General features: G+C 44.9%; 1 protein-coding gene across 2 annotated transcripts in view; it reads right to left on the reverse strand.

Moving 5' to 3' along the window:
- The window catches only part of PIGG (phosphatidylinositol glycan anchor biosynthesis, class G), a 38,468-nt gene extending 23,305 nt beyond the window's left edge, over positions 1–15,163 (reverse strand). For both annotated transcript variants that reach the window (XR_001138006.1, XM_012656750.1), the window contains exons 1-5: positions 14,978–15,163; positions 13,900–14,105; positions 8,023–8,232; positions 6,599–6,787; positions 5,403–5,544 (exon numbers count right to left, since the gene is read on the reverse strand). Coding sequence is in view for 1 of the 2 variants with exons in the window: in XM_012656750.1 (XP_012512204.1) it covers positions 5,403–5,544; positions 6,599–6,787; positions 8,023–8,232; positions 13,900–14,105; positions 14,978–15,131 (901 nt within the window). In the remaining variant the exon portion in view is untranslated. The remainder of the gene's footprint in view (positions 1–5,402; positions 5,545–6,598; positions 6,788–8,022; positions 8,233–13,899; positions 14,106–14,977) is intronic.
- Between the last annotated feature and the right edge of the window lie 1,745 nt (positions 15,164–16,908).

Genomic DNA, 16,908 nt, shown 5'->3' on the forward strand with positions numbered 1-16,908 from the left:
TAAGGCCACGAGTTAACAATGTTACCAAAAAAAGAACAAACTTAATTGATCACAGTTGAAGGATGCTAGCAAACTCATTCACTGATTTGAATCAGGTAATTAAGTGAGAAGAATAATCCATTTATCCTATCTCTTTTATATAAATGATACCAGTGAGGAACCAAAAAGTAGATGGAGGAAGAGTTTCTTTATAGAATTATTCGGGCTGCGGTGGGGTCTGGATGCATCCCCCAAAACTCACGTGCTGGAAACTTGCTTCCCAGTGCAACAGTGTTGGGAGGCAGGGCCTTCGGGGAGGTGTTTAGGTCATGTGGGCAGAGCCTTCACGAATAGGTTAATTTGTCACAAAAGAGTTTGACCTTTTTGCTCTTCCAGTTTCTGCCATGGAAGTACATAGGGTTCCGCCCTCCAGAGGACACAGTAGCGTTCAAGGAGCCATCTTGGAAGCAGAGAGCAGCCTTCCCCTGAGGCCAGTGCCTTAGTCTTGGATTTCCCAGTCTCCATAACTGTGAGAAATACATTTCTGTTCTTCATAAATTACCTGGTCTGTGGTATTTGGTTATAGACAAATAGACTAAAACACTGGCTAATTAACAAAAAAGAGTTATAGAATTAAAACATCACAATTTACAACCTCTACTGAATTAACTTGTTGACCATCAGTGGTTACTAACATAACAGTAAAGCAGAGAGCCAGGCGGTATGTCCTTCCTGCTAGAAGTAGCGCTGCCCAGACCACACCAGACCAAGCCAAAACAAATTAAACCAGTGAAATGTGAATCTGCTCTAGCCTGTGGGTCAGAAGAGATTTATGGGATGGACAGAAGACATCTTAGCACACAGTGCAGAGAGCAACTGGCAAAATCCAGACTGTGGGAGACTCCACAGAACAAATAACCAGGTTTCGTCCAGAAATAAACTGTGGAAAAATAAAAAAGGTTGGGGTTGAGGACCTATAGATCAACAGAGCCTAAGAGACACACACAAAAAAATCACAGTGCATGGATCTTATTTGTACCCTAATTCAAATAAACTGAAACAACTAAAGAGAAAGAGAAACAAACACTGGAAATTTGAACACTATTTGATGATATTAAGGAGTTAATGCTGTTTATCCCAGTATACACTGGAGTCTATTTTTGGCCTCTTGATTTTTGCTCTTTTAATTTGTCTGACCAGTTCTTGGCAGCACAAACTATTTTGATAAATGTAATCTTATGATACAAACACAATGTAGGCCACATGATAGAGTGAGTTGTATCTCACAGGCAATGGAAGCCATTGAAGACATTTCAGCATTTCAGGAAACCACTCTCACAGTCTGGCAGCAGTCTCTACTTCCACTAGCCCTATCACGTTCCCACCTAAGCAATATTTTAAACATTCAATCAGCAAATACTGATGAAGCACTCACTAGGTGCCAGGCACTATTCTAGGCTTGGGGGATAGAACAACAAACATGGTAAGACATTCTAGTAGTGAGAGGCAGATGATAAAATACACCCGCTTTGGCCTTCGTGGAAGTCCAGGAACAGGCACGCTCTCCTTCCCAGACCCCTTGACCCTGGAGTGACCCAGACCTATGCTTCTCACATGGAGATGAGGACCCTGGGAAGGGGCAGTAACGTGCTGGTGGTCTATGAAATCACACAGTATATAGTCCAAAACTGTTTATTTTTCAGAATAATAAACACCTTAACATTTATTTTTATTAAAATAAATTTGCATACATTTTTAAGATAAAAATAATGTAAAAGAAATAGGAAAGTGCAACTCAAATACAGGAAAAAAACAGTTAAGAGAACCTTTCTGTGAGAGGGGCCAGAAGCCAGAAAGAATTCAAAGTAGCCATCATAAATATGTTCAAAGAACTAAAGGAAACTACACTTAAAGAAATAAAGAAGGGTGTGATGGCAATTTCTCATCAAATAGAAAATACCCATAAAGGTTTAGAAATTATTAAAAAAAAGAATCAAATGGAAATTCTGGAGTTGAAAAATGTAAGAACCAAAATGAAAAATTCACTAAAGGGGCTTAATAGCAGATTTGAAGTGGCTGAAGAAAGAATCAGCAAATTTAAAGACAGATCAATAGAAATTATGCAATCTAAAGAACAGAGGAAATTTCCCAAATTTAATGAAAAACATTAGTCTACACATCCAAGAAGCTCAATAAACTCTAAATTCAATAAACACAAAATACACTGACACATTACAGTAAAAATGCTAGAAGACAAAGAAATGGCAAACCCAATTAGATTAACAGTTGACTTTTCATCAGAAAGCCTGGTGGCCAGAAGGCAGTGGGATTACATATTCAAAAGTTGAAAGAAAAAGCCTATCAAGAATACTCAGTAAAACTATTTTTCAAAAGAGATGAAATAAAGATATCCCCAGATTGAAAAAAATAGACAATTCATTGCTAGCAAACCTGCCTTGTAAGAAATACTAAAGGAAGTTCTTCAGGCTGAAAGCAAGGGACTCCGGATAGTAATCTGGATCTATAAGGAAGCAAGGAGCATCAGTAAAGCTAATCACGTAATTATAAAAAACAGTATAAAAGCATATTTCTTCTTTCTTTTTTTAATTGATTTTAAAAGCAACTATATAAAACTGTATAATTATCTAAAACTATAAAATTATGCTGTGGGTCTACCACATATAGCAACATAATCTATTAGACAATAATAGCACAGAGAAGTGGGTGGGGCACAGCTGGAGTCAAGTAAGAAAGTGACATCATATAAACACGCAGACCCACACGGAAAGTCGTACATAAATATTCGCAGCAGTATTATTTGTAATAGCCAAAAAGTGGAAACCACCCAAATGTCCATCAACTGAGGAACAGTAAATAAAGGAGGTAAATCCAAACACTGAAGTGCCATTTGGCAACAAAGAATGAAGTCCTGAAACATGCTACAACTATGAACAGGAAAGACACTCTCCTAAGTGAAAAACGCCATACACATAAGATGAAATGGTTCCATTTATGTGAAACATCCAGAAGAGGCACAAGAAGCAGATTAGTGATTGCCTGGGGGTGGGAGTAGTGGAAGGTGACTGCCAACAAGCATGGGGTTTCTCGCTGAGTTGATGAAAATGTCCGAAAATTGACTGTGACGATGGCTGCCCACCTCTGTGAATATACCAGAGTACAGTCTGGACATGATGAGAATAAACAATATGGCTGTTCTTCAAAAACAAACAGAACCAGCTATCAGGGCTGAGGCTGGCTGTTTGGGCAGCACTTGCAGGCACTCTCGGCTGCCTCGTCCTTCCTGCCTCTGATCTATTAAATACCCAGTTTAGAGATGAAACATTAGCACTTTCGATAAACAATAGCCCTAATAGTCCTATAATAAAAAATGTCAGCTTAATCATCTCTTTTCTTCTCTAGACTATAAGCTCCTCAAGGGCAAAAGCTGTGTCTTACTGTTGTGTGAGTCTGCGGGGCCCAGCACAGTGCCTGGCCTATCACAGGTGCTCAAGACACCTCTGCTGAATGAATGGATGGATGGATGGAAGAAAGGGTGTTTCTTGCATGGCGCTCTCACTCATGGGGGTGAGCCACACATCAACATTGTTCTGGTCACAAGGTGTGGTGAAATGCAGGTGCAGAAATCTGGGTGTTGTGGCTCACGGTTGTGTGCACACTCACAAGGCAGGCTTCCAGCCTGGCACCTGGGAAAGGCTCAGATTATAAGAGCCAATAACATCTTAGGAGGTCAGACACTCAAGAGGAGGAAGCTCCATAAAAAGACAGAAGGAACAGGTGGAGATGCTTCCCCAGCCGATCCTCACTTACGTGGAAGAGCCATTCATTTGGCAAATATCTGCTGGCATCTGTCATGTGCCAGGCAATGTTTCAGGCTCTAGACATTGTAATCAGCGAAACAGACATGACCCTGCCCTCATCTGGCTTAAACCATAATGCAGAGGCAGATATTACATGAATTACACAAATGAATAAATCCCACAAGTAAGTTTGCAGTGGCAAACTGTGCTAAGGATGCTGACAGAGAGCACACGATGCTATGGAAGAGTCTGACAGAGGGATGTGATTTAGTCTTGTGGGTGAGTGAGTGATGTTAGTGAGTTGAGACCTGCAAGAGGCTGCCGGGGTGAGGACAGGGGCACTGGCAGGTGAGGAAGAGCGTGCAGGCCTGGAAGACTTGCAGGAGGGCAGAAGGGCAAAGGCCAGGAGGCAGTGTAACGGGGAGTATGGCTCAAGACAAAGCAGCAAGGTAGGCAGGAAGCCTCGCCCAGGATTTTTCACTGTATCCTAAGTTCAGCTTTACGTGTGGGGAGACTGGTGATGTCATGAAATGCGAGGAGCAAGGGAGAAAGACAGTAAGGGGGAACCATATGAATGGTGGTAACATTTGCTGTCATGGAAATAAGGGAGAGCAGATTTGGGGGTGAAAAAGTTTGGATGTCATGTTGTCACACTTGCTCTACCTGCAAGAGATACAAGTGGAGGTGTCAGGCGGGCAGTTGGGTAGACAGGTCTGGAGGTGAGAGGAGTGGACACAGCTAGAGGGATAATCTGTCAGGTGTGGGGCCTATCCATGGCATCTGCAACCACAGAAGCGGTGAGACCATCTCAGGAGAGAATGCAGAATGAAACAGAAGGCAGTCCGGTAAGAAAGACCAGGGAGAGGAAGCCAAGCCAGCAGAGAGGATGGACATGGCAAAGTGACAGACGTGGGAGGAAAACCAGAAAAAGTGAGGTCCCTGAGTCTACAGGGCCCGCAGATCTGGATGGGACTGACGGGCCAGTGACAACAGAGCCAGAAAGTGTCTCCTGTGCCTGACAGCGTCTCAAAAATAACTGCTGAGCCCACGGCGAGTGTCTCAGTAAAGCGTGTAGGCAGAAGCCAGACCCAAGTGGCCGGGAGGGAGGAGCTGGCAGCAGAGTCAGGGCATGGGTCAAAGTGGGTAGTGTGTATCTGGGGGGTGTCTCAATACTGAAAGGTGGGTCCCCAGTCAATCCTGCTGACTGGATCCCATGACTCTTATTGACATTGCTATTCAATATGTGGTTTTAAATAATGAAAACTTCCTTAAAAGTTTAAGTATGCATGTTTCCTCAGTCCACATGTGTGGTTCAGATGTCTCTAAGCTACTAGCAACTTTTTTTTTTTAACAGTTCCAGATATCCAAGCAGTAACATTCCTATTACGAAATTCTAACAAAAAATATCTGTGTTTTAAGGATCAGGGCAAGGGATGTAAACTCCAAATTCTGATGCCTTTTGCCCCGTTAATTTTCATTCTCACATAGCTCAGGATTATTTCAACCTTGTCCAGCTTCTAAAAAATGGTTTTTAAAAACTAAAACCAGACTATACAAGACAGATATAACACAATTTCAAAATGTTAAACATCCCTAAATTCTCACCAGGTTTCCTTTCAAACACAGAACTGATTAAAACCAGAGGTGTGTTCACTTCTTCTGTGGAAGAAGCCCCGTGACTTCCTGTTTCAGACATGCCATGATCACCACAGAGAACCAGCAAATTGGGTAAAAGAGTCTCTCTCTCCTATAAGGCAAAGGAAAAATATTTCAAGGGTATTCTGACTGAAGAGAACACATGATCTTGTTAAGAAAACAACTTTAGAGTATAGCTTTACTTTATAAATAGCAGAAATAGTTCTTCCTCAGTGAATTATATATTTTTTTCCTATCAGCTTATAGCCAGATCAAAAGGTCAAAGTCAAATAATGTCATAAACGAAACACACAGAATCACACACAGCTCACAGAACGCAGCAGAGTTGCCCTTTGGCCTCTGCTGGCAGAGGATTTGTATTTGGTTTCTGTCTTTGCCACTTTCAAGCTGTGAGACCCTGGCACATTACTCTTCACACCTCAGTTTCCACATCTGTCAACAGAGATACTAGCAGAATCTATTTCATAGGACTGTTGTGAGAATAAAACACAAAGCGCGTGGAGAGAGCCCTAACCCGTGCGAGGAGTGCCTACGAGGCTCCTCTGCCTGTGAAGGCTCCAGCCACTCGGCCTTTGCTGCTCCGGGACGTGCCAGCAGGCTCTGCCTGACCCTCGCTGTGCGTCGGGCTGCAGTGCACCTGCACGGGCAGCACGTGCTGGCCCTCCCTCCCTCCCCTCAAGTCTGCTAACACCGCACGCGTCCTCAAGGAAGGCTTCTCTGAAGGTGCTATTTAAAACCATGGCCTCTCCTCAGCACAGGAGAGCTGGTCCCTCCTCCTGCCCTGCTTGTCTGTGGCACCAATCACTTCCTAGCACACTTAGCACGCCTTATTTGTCTCTCCTGCCCAGGATGTAAGCTCCACGAATGGCTGTTGACTGTCTCACTGTCGCACCCAAATGCCCAGACAGAGTGATGCAGAAGGTATTCAGGAAATATTGTTCGAATGAACAAAGAAATGGGTGGAGACAACAGGAGTCACTGCTCTGCAAGGCTGCGGTGCTGCATGTGGATGGGGGCCGTGGCTGGCAGACTGACAGTGGACACGACATTCACATAGGTCACTTAAGTTCACGTGGGCAGTTTTATTTTTTCTAGGAAGTATCCATGTGAAACTCCGTCACACGATGCACTACAGCGAGCCTCACCTTCGACAGCAGCGCGGTGTGAATCCTCATCAGGACGCCGTCCATCTCGCTGAGTTTACGCCCGATCAGGGGGCTATGGGGCCCGGAAACGTGGCCGATGTGGTCCAGCCCCAGGTAGTGGAGGATTAACATGTCCCAATCTCCTCTTTTTAATACTTTGTCCAAATGCCTCGTGACATTATTATCCACCTTTAAGGGGAAAAGGTACACATAAGCAGCTCACCTAACTTTCCCTTGATCTTGACTTCCCAAGGAAAAGGAAAAGTCATTTTAAAATCTGGGGGTTTATTTTAGGTAATAGGACTTGTGGGAGTTGAAAGATAAAAAAAAGCTGTCATTAAAAATAAATAAGTAAATAAACATTAGCATTAAACTTTTACTAATACTGTTTTTGTGACCCTAGGCTATGGATCAAACATATTACACTGACAATTTAAATGAGTTGTTCTGACAAAACTTTTCCTGTGGGATCACTGCTAGTCTTAACTAAAGCTGAGCAAATGAGCAAGTTAAACAGACCCCAAGTTGTCATGAAGTAACTGAGGGCAAAGGGCAGTTAACTAAAGACAGGACGGTACCCAGAGTTAAAGTAAGCAGGACGGTGCAGCTGCTCTTGCAGGGAAAGGGACGCGGCACTCAAGGCACACATCATGGAGAGACTGGCCTGGTCAAGCCCGGATCCCTTAGCTAGCCCACCTTCCTCCCACTGAAACACCTACAACAAAGGGTAGTGTTTCCGAGTAATGCCACATACAGCATGGGGAACTCAGACAGCACTGACAAGTAACTGCTGTGTCTGCAGAGGTCAACCTAGAACCACTGTGGCACAGACTGTCAGCATAAGCTGGACTGCACATGCTCCGCCAGGCCCAGCAAATGAAGGGGCGAGGCTGTCTGACTGGATGCCAAGCGCAGACACGCGGGTGTGCTCCTGCCTCTGCTCCCGGGTCAACTCTTTAAGTGTGGGTCTAATCTCATTCTCTCGTTGGAAAAGCAGGGCCAAAGCCCCTTAGCACCAGGCTCTGCCCAGCTGACCACCTGTTCTCAGAGCAGAACGATGCTCCATCTGCAGAACCAAACAGCTTCACAGCTGCAGGCTGTGGAGTCCTGCAGCTCTGCCACCTGTCCTGTCCACTTGGGAAGTCTCCACTCACCCATCAAACTCAGCTCAACCTTTCCTGATCCTCTGTACCCCTCAAAGGATGCTCAGCTGTTCCATGCTTTGGGCTGCATAAAACTTTGCACACAGGGTTTCAATCTCTGGGTTGGAAACAATTATGTGAACAGATCATTTTTATAATCTCTCCATTCTACTCCTGATAAATTAATAAAAGCTGCATACAAAATAATATTGCCTCTCACTAAGTAATGGTGGTGCCAGGTTCTATCTAGTATGACAGATTTCTCTTATTTTAAAAACTGACCTCTGTGTAATCTGACACAAAAAATGAGGTTGTTCCATCATATTCTACAAAATGCTTTGGGAATAATTTAATCCATGTTTCATCTCCATAAAAGAATATTCTTTTCCCAGCTGCTTTTGCCTGTCTGATCACATTGTCTTCGAGTAGCGCAGGAGAGTTGAGGTTCCTGACGATGTCAATGAAGCCAGGGAGGCTCCCTGTCATCAATGCCTGCAGTGGGAAACATTCAAGGGTTAGACCATGGCGTCCGAAAGCACAGCATGAGGCGGGCATGGAAGATCATGTTACTGGTGAAGCAGGTGGGCATGAAACTAGGGCATCCCCAGGACTGGAAGCTGAGTTAATACTAGGACAGCAATTACGGTAAAGAAGGAAAAGCTACACAGATTCTGGGCAAAAATGGCAAACTCAGTAATAAAGACGTAACCATATTAGAGAACATTTGTGGCTCAGAACAATCCTTTCGGCTGCTGAGAAGATAAAGGAGGTGACTAGGGACACCCAGACAACAGCAGCAGCCAAAGCTACAGAGTAATAACAGGACTGAAGCACATGGCAGAACATGGTATGCGTGAAAACACGAACCTGCACATTCAAACACTCTGTCAGGTACCTCCTTAAGATTCAGACCTGCTCCATGTGACAAGCAAACTCCATTAACTCTAACAAACTCTAAACTCTAACCATCTAGCAATTGCAATGCCCACCTCTGAGTGAAAAATCAGGAGGAAAGCAGTTCCTAAGTGTGCACCTCCGGAATTTGCAGAGTAAACTGGGCCAGGGAAGTTAGTGGGACCATCCCTTTAGCCACAACCCTCAATGCTGCAATGTATTTTCAGAGGAGGGTGACATGTCCTCATACTTTCTGACATAGAGTTGAGCATAGGACCTCAGAGGCCACAGTGATGGGCAATGGATCTCTGTGACTTGAAGTTATACAACCACCCACATGCTGGCATCAGGGGCCTCTGTGATGAAAATCAACAGGAATCTGGATAACGCCAATAGGTGTAGTGATTTTGCCAAAACTTCATTAATAGCAAATGAATACAAATATGAAATGACCAGACTTCTGAAATGCCAGAGTGAGGAGCTCAGCAAATCCTCTCCCGCAAGAGCAACAACAAAACCATTTGAAACTGTCAAAATCAACCATTTCAGAACTTTGGAAAATCACCAAAATTATACAATTGAGAAGTGCTTATTCAAAAAAACTACTAAATCTCGGTAAGAACAGCAAGTACCTGTGGTGTTTTCACACAGGGCAGCTACCATCATCACCCCCCCGCCCCCAGCTCCATGACACAGCAGCACGGAGGGCCCGACCTGTCATGGACTCTAGGTAAAAGCCCCGCGCCCAGGGAGGCTGTGAGAACACAACAGGGAACGCTGACATCCCACTGCCCGAGTCTTCCATGCTGGCCGCAGCAATCACGAAACCAGGCTGAAACTTAAAAAGGGTCAGATCTGAGGACTGAGGCAGCTAGAGTAGGCTTTTGTAAGCTACCACACAATCCCGGAATCTGGAAGACACACTGAGGAGACCAGAGGGGGCCTCAGTTACCCACTCCTTCTGGCTGAGCAGGAGGCCTTGCTGAAATAAAAAGCGAGTCAGGGAAGGGTTGAAAACTGAACAGTCTTTGAGTCTTTTCACATGTGTCCCAACTCACATAGATCCCCCAACAGAGGGTGGACTCCCTACGGCACGATGTGCTTAAGCTCAACCTCTGACCAGGCACTGGCTGACCACTAAGCTGTGCTGAGCCAGGGGCAGCCCTCAGGAAGACCAGCGAGAATTACAAAACCAAAAAATAAACAAACAAAACCCTAAGCAGAGACATCAGTTGCTGTGCACTCTGGGGGAGACTCTGCAGAATTAGTTTAGGCAAGTCACCACACAAACAAAGTAACAGCAACAACCACCACCATCACTAGGGTGGGGGATCGGAATCAGAGCTGAGGCGGGGGCTGCAGGGACATGCACATTTGTTAAACCTCGTCACAGTAACACAAAAATATGTGCACTTTACTGTAGGAAATTATATCCCAGTAAAGTTACTTTTTTTAAATATGACCCTCCGTCAGCCCAAAATTCTACTCCTAAAAGGCAACCAGTTACTTTTAGTAAGTACCCTTTAAGACTCTTTTCTGTATATATACAAATACAAATATACAAAGCTACACATTTTTACCAAAATGGCAGCAAACTATACAAACTATTCTGCAACCTGCTTTTGTTTTTCCATTAATAATACATCACAAATCTCTTTCTCCAGGAAACATACAACTACTTTATCTTTCTTTAAATAGCTACAAGTATTCCGGCATGTAGATATACAATAACATATTTAACCAAGACCATTTTAATGGACAGTTTTTTCATTTTTTTTTTGATACAGAGTCTCACTCTGTTGCCAGGACTAGAGTGCCGTGGAGTCATGCTAGCTCACAGCAACCTCAAACTCCTGGGCTCAAGCGATCCTCCTGCCTCAGCCTCCCAAGTAGCTGGGACTACAGGCATGTGCCACCATGCCTGGTTAATTTTTTCTATGTATTTTTAGTTGTCCAGCTAATTTCTTTCTATTTTTAGTAGAGACAGGGTCTTACTCTTGCTCAAGCTGGTCTTGAACTCCTGAGTTCAAACGATCCTCCTGCCTCAGCCTCCCGGAGTGCTAGGATTACAGGCGTGAGCCACCACGCCTGGCCGTGGACATTTATTTTTAAAAACTTCCGTGGAAGTGCCATTTGAGCTGAGACCTGAAGTTTGAAAAGTGTTGGAGGTGAGGTTGGGTTTTCCAGGGGAAAACACTGCAACTGCAGAGGGCCCGGGCAGAAAGGAGCAGCGAACCCGAGGAGCTGAGCTGTGTGTGATCTTCACGGGTGAAAGGCACCGGCAGAAGAAAAGTGGCTCCACTGAGGATGCAGGGGTCAGCAGGAGCGAGACCACACAGAGCCTTGGGGCCAGGGTCAAGGTGTTCAGTGTTCAAGCCAGGCAGAGGATAAGCCACCAAAGGGCTGTAAATAGAGTGGCATGCTCTGCTTTGTGTCTGGATGGGACTGGGGTCCTGGGGACTTCTAGAGTTCAGGCTAGAGACCACAGCAGCCTGGACTGCGGTGATGGCAGTGGTGACACGCGCTCAGTCGACTTACATTCACATCCACAGTATTAGGAGAACCTTTTTGCCTCCTTGCTGTGAGGAGTAGATATTAGCAATCTTTAGTTGCCCTGTTCTGATTACTATTATAGTAAAGTTAAGAATTTTTTCACAGTTTACTGGCCATTTTACTTTCTTCCTTTGTGGATTTCTTTATATACTTGGCCCAGTTTCCATCGGATTGTCTGTCCTTGATTTGAACCTCTTTACATAGCACAGACTTAACATCTTGTTGTCATGGACACTGCGAATAATTTTTTAAGTTTATCGTTAGTTGACTTTGTTTGTAATGTCTTAGCCATATAAAAGATTTCTGTTTTCATGTAGTTGAATCTGTTAATTCTTTCCTTTGTGGCTTTTACAAGGCACTTCCCTCCTCCTCACACTAGCTTGGGATCCCACTGATATTTGTAAAAAGGGCAGGGACTACGGTAGCCTCTCACTCCAGGAAGCATGCAGGCGCAAATGGGTTGCAGCTCGCTGTCCTAGGAAATCTAACGGAGGGCTCGAGGCTGTCAATAAATGCTAGCTATTATTATGACTACAAAGTCCTGGAAGAAAAGGAAGGCATTCAGGCCGGTTCTCCTCTGCAGGGAGAACTAGCCTCTACCCTGTCTGTGGAGTACATTTCTATACTTTCCAAATAAAACTCACTTTCACTTAAAAAGAAAAAAAAAGGCGGCATTCAAAAATTATACACTTCTAAAACAAAGCTGCTGCAGGATCTTAGCAAGTGAAAGCACACTGGGGACTCAGTCTTAAGACATCGGGATCAGCATTTGGTGCCAATGGTATCCACGCCAGGAGATTAACTAAGCCCCTTCTCTGATTGGAGGCAGGGCAGGGGAAAGTTCCTCAGCCAACACTACCCAATCCCAAGAAATCCAGAGCTGTGTAGCCCTAACTCCAGCTATGGACTTCCTGTTCTAACTCCTCCTTGGTGGGGACCGAGGAGCAAAAATTTGCAGAGGACTGAAAACAAAACACTTGCTTTGGGGTGAGGCTCCCCAGCAAAGGTGAAATGAAGCACATGGGCTGGAGACAGGCAGCCCTAAGAACCACCCTGCCAATGTGCTGGTCTAAACAGAACCCGGAGCCTACATACCCACTCATACATTTTCTCAAATCTTCCCAGAGCCCTAGTAACAGAATAAAGGAGAAAAGGGCTCCTTCCAGACTTCTGTGCAGCAGATAAAGAAACCGGAGTCCCTGACGATCCAGAGCCTGGATGCCTTTCTTCCAGCTTTCTCCGGACTAGTTTCAGTAGAACAGCAACCTTTGACAGGCTTCTTGTCTAGAGCACTGTGTGGTACACAGCAGATGCTCAGTAAATGTTGCTGAATGAAGGACACCTCACATCCAAAAGTGGCAGAGAGAGTAAGAGCCTCAAGAAAAAAGCCAGTGAACAATCTGGCACTGGCCTTGTTCCAATCCCAGACTGCTCTTTTTATCCAGGGAACATTTGCTGAGCACTTACAAATGCTGCCCTCAAGCCTTAAATCAGTAAGTGGCTCCTTCCGACCAAAGACTAAAGTGTCACATGATCAACCATAGATGCAAGGCTCAGTCGGGGACTTTTATGCCACCTTAACATGCAATATATCCACAAACTTTTAAACTCCTCTGCTCCTTTCTGTCCCCACCTCTTTATTCATCCTTCCAGTCTCAGCTTCAGTGTAATTTCCTCAGACAGGCTTTTTCGTCCCCCTAATCATAACCGAACCCTCCCACCCAGCACTGAGCATCACATCCTGTTCTGTTTGCTCATGTGCTAACCATGCTTTATAACTGCAGATTTATTTGTATGCTCATTTGTTTAATGGCTGTGTATCTCACTAAACACTAAAAGCTCCATGAGGGCACAGATACAATTCTTCCCTAACTGTATACCGATTAAAGTAATAGCACATAGTACTTGCTCAATAAACAGTTTTTGAGGCAATCAACAAAGCTTTACTTTTTTCTTTATCTGTGGTTCCTGGGTAAAGCACTACACACTCCAAAGCCATGCTCACTAGGCTGACCGCCTGAAGGTTATATAGCACCAACGGTCAAGCTGTTTTGATCGTTATGTGCTATATTACAATTTGGGATGAGTCATTTAAACTGATTTGAGTTTGTTTCCTCATCTATAAAGTCAAGAAACTGAACTTGATAACTCTAAGGGCTCCTTCCAGGATTATAACTGACCCACTGACGATTAAAGAGGAAAACAGGTTACCGAGTAGGATATCTCTGACCGCCTGAAGGTTATATAGCACCAACGGTCAAGCTGTTTTGATCGTTATGTGCTATATTACAATTTGGGATGAGTCATTTAAACTGATCTGAGTTTGCTTCCTCATCTATAAAGTCAAGAAACTGAACTTGATAACTCTAAGGGCTCCTTCCAGGATTATAACTGATCCACTGATGATTAAAGAAGAAAACAGGTTACCGAGAAGGATATCTCTGGTGTTAGGCTGGCCTGGGCAATCTAGCTCTAAGTCCTCCATAATTCTCATGAAGCATGAACTACTTGACAAGGGGCACTAATAGTGGGTCTCAGTTCAACCCTATCTGTGAGGCTCCTCTAGCATTCTATTGTACCAGCTAATTTGATAGCATCAAACAAATTTCCACTTAGTTAAAACTGGGGACTCTAAGTCAAAGATTACAGAAAATCCCTCTAAACCTTAAAAAGAGCCAAACTATGATTCATAAAACATTAATGCAAACCTACCTTGATACGAGGCATAGTAACCGTAGGTGGCTTTGCTTCTGCCACAAAACTGTGAGATGCTCCTTTTTCCACAAGATAAGTTGTGTAGGGCATAAATTTCACACCCTTTGACCCAAACACAAAATCATCTCTCAAGGCATCTATCAGAACAATAACAACTTTACTGAAGAGAGGCGGTGGAAGCTTGGTCCAGTTAGAACTGGATCCTAAGGGTTTGAAAGAAAAAAAAGGAAATTGAAGTTTAAACTTAGCGTTCAAGCACCTTCATAATCGAGCTTCTGCCTACTTCTCCAGCACATAGTCTGCCATATCTGGACCCAAAAGAAGGAGGCCTGTATTTGGCAGGCAGTACTGGGAGGAGGGAGTGTTAATGTCAAGTAATCTTAGGGCGCCCTAGTCGAAAGTAGTGAATTGCCCTTAGCATGGTGAGGAGTACTGGGACAGGGGAGTCCCTAGATAAGGGTACTGGAATGGGTAGGACATTTAGGGAGCTTGACCTAAAACACTGCGCTGCAGATAAGGGATTAGTGAGCGTTTACAAACACTGTTTACATGGTCAGTGGCTGGTATTGTGTGCATCTGGTCCAGAACTGGAGCGCCTTTACCTGGTGTTTGTTGCTGGGTAGGTGAGGGCTAAGCAGGGGCTTAATGCAGGGGCCTTAGTCACTGGGCGGGGAAGGTCTTGGAGAAATGTCACAGAAGAAAACGCAAGGGGATCAGCAGGCATCTTATCTGTTGTGTCCTATTGGGCAAACGGGGTGCCCGCAACAAAGAGTGACCCAAAGGGCTGCTCAGGAAAGAGGAGGAGGAGTCACTGAACGGGTAGAGCTAGAGAGGGGCGGGATACCATGTATGGAGAGCTTACTTTGTGGTGATCAGGAAGGAAGGTCGAGGTGGGGCCAGTAGTGGTGGTTGCCACAAAGTTATAGGATACAGAAAAAAAAGCTAGGGAGGTTTAAAAAGGGGAGGAGGGGGACCACAATGGAAAAGACCACCAGGGAACACCGAGGTTCAGAAAAAGGGTCCTCTGGGGGAAGTGGGGCCCTGGGAGCGGAGACGCCCGGGGAAGTGTCCGTACCCGCCGAGGGTTCGGGCGCTGGGGGCTCTGCTCGGTGCTCCGCCCTGGCAGAGGAACGAACGGGAGCTGGGAAGAATCCCCGAAGGAAGACTGCGACCCCCAGCACCTCGATCGCCACGCAACAGGCAGCGAAGGTCCCGGACCCCAGCCGCATCGTGCACACCGCCGGGCCGGAATGCAGGAACCAGACCCACTCCGCGCCTGGCCCAGTCGCAGCCACTTCCGGCGAGAACTCACAGGTCTGACGAGCGCCGGCTCCCTCCGTTGCGTCACTTCCGCAGGCGCGCCGGAAATACGAAAGGGACGGGACTCACAGGCGCTCTACGGCCGCCTTACCCCCGAGTCCCCGCCCTCGGAGCCGTGCGCCTGTGAGTCAGGTTGTTTTTAATTTGTAATTGACACGTTGTAATTGTACATATTTATGGAGTACGATTTGATATTTCTGTACATATATGTTGGGTAATGATCACATCAGGGTAGTTAGCGTGTCCATCACCTCATGCATGTCATGCCTTTGCGGGGAGAACTTGCAAAAGCCTCTCGTCGATTTGGTGAGGTACCTTACTGTCAGCCGAAGTCACCCTGCTGTGCGCTAAACCCCAGAACATATTGCGCCCGTTGACCAAGCCCTCCTCATCCTCCTCTCCCCTCCTCTCCAATCTCTAGTGACCACTGTTCTACTCTCTTCTTCCAGGAGACCTCCTTGGGATACTTTAGATTTCATATGTGAGTGAGATCATGCAGTGTTTTTCTTTCTGTGTCTGGACTATTTCACTTAATGTGACGTCCTCCAGGTTTATCCGTGTTGTTGCAAATGACAGGATTTCATTCTTTTTATGGCTAAATAATATTACATTGTGTATGTATATCATATTTTCTTTATCCATTCACCCATTGTTGGACATTTAGGTTGATTCCGTATCTTGGCTATTGTGAGTAGTGCTGCAATAAACACGGGAGTGCAGTTATCTCTTTAACATAACCGATTTCTTTTCCTTTGGATATATACACAGTAGTGAGATTGATGGTGATATGGTAGTTCTAATTTTAATTTTTTGTGGAACTACAATACTGTTTTCCATGACGGCTGTACCGACTTTCAGTCCCACCAACAGTGTGTAAGTGTTCCCTTTTCTCCATATCCTCACCAACACTTGTTTTATTTTGTATTTTTGATAATATCTATTCTGCTAATAACTGGGGTGAGGTGGTATATCATTTTGGATTTGCATTTCCCTGATAATGAGGGATGTTGAGCATTTTTTCCTATACCTCTTGGTCATTTGTATGTTACTATTTAAGAAATGTCTATTAAGGTCTTTTGCCCATTTTTTAATCAAGTTATTTGTTTTTTGCTGTTAAATTTTTTATATGTTCTGGTTATTAACCTCTTGTCAGGTGCAAATATTTTCTTCTTCCAATGTTGCTTTACGTGAATGATCTGGGTGAGGAGAGATGAGAGAACAGTGGTGAGAATGGCCGTACACAGACAGAGTTAGGTGGATAATGGAATATAATTCCCAAATCCATAGGCAGATCTCTGAAAGCTGCCTATGGCTCCGCTCCAGTCTTCACCCTCCCAACACTCTCGCATACTGCCTGTAATGTATCTGAAGTGCTCTGTGTCCACGCTGTGAACCTACACGGTGGGACTTCCTGCAGGCACACTGCTCCAATCTTCACCTTCCCAATACTCTCACATACTGCCTGTAATGTATCTGAAGTGCTCTGTGTCCATGCTGTGAACCTACACAGTCGCACTTCCTGCAGGCACACTGCGGAGGCATTTCTGTTGCCTCATCACCATAGGCGGCACCTGTTTTTCTTTATGCGTTCACTGGATACTTGCTAGATGGGGGGCACAGTCAAAAGGCTTTTATTTGACTTATTTCACATCCTCAGAACCACCTGGCAGCTCAGGCTAACACTGT

This window comes from Propithecus coquereli, unplaced genomic scaffold, assembly GCF_000956105.1.
Source record: "Propithecus coquereli isolate 6110/MARCELLA unplaced genomic scaffold, Pcoq_1.0 Scaffold518, whole genome shotgun sequence".
In the NCBI taxonomy this organism is placed as follows: Eukaryota; Metazoa; Chordata; class Mammalia; order Primates; family Indriidae; genus Propithecus; species Propithecus coquereli.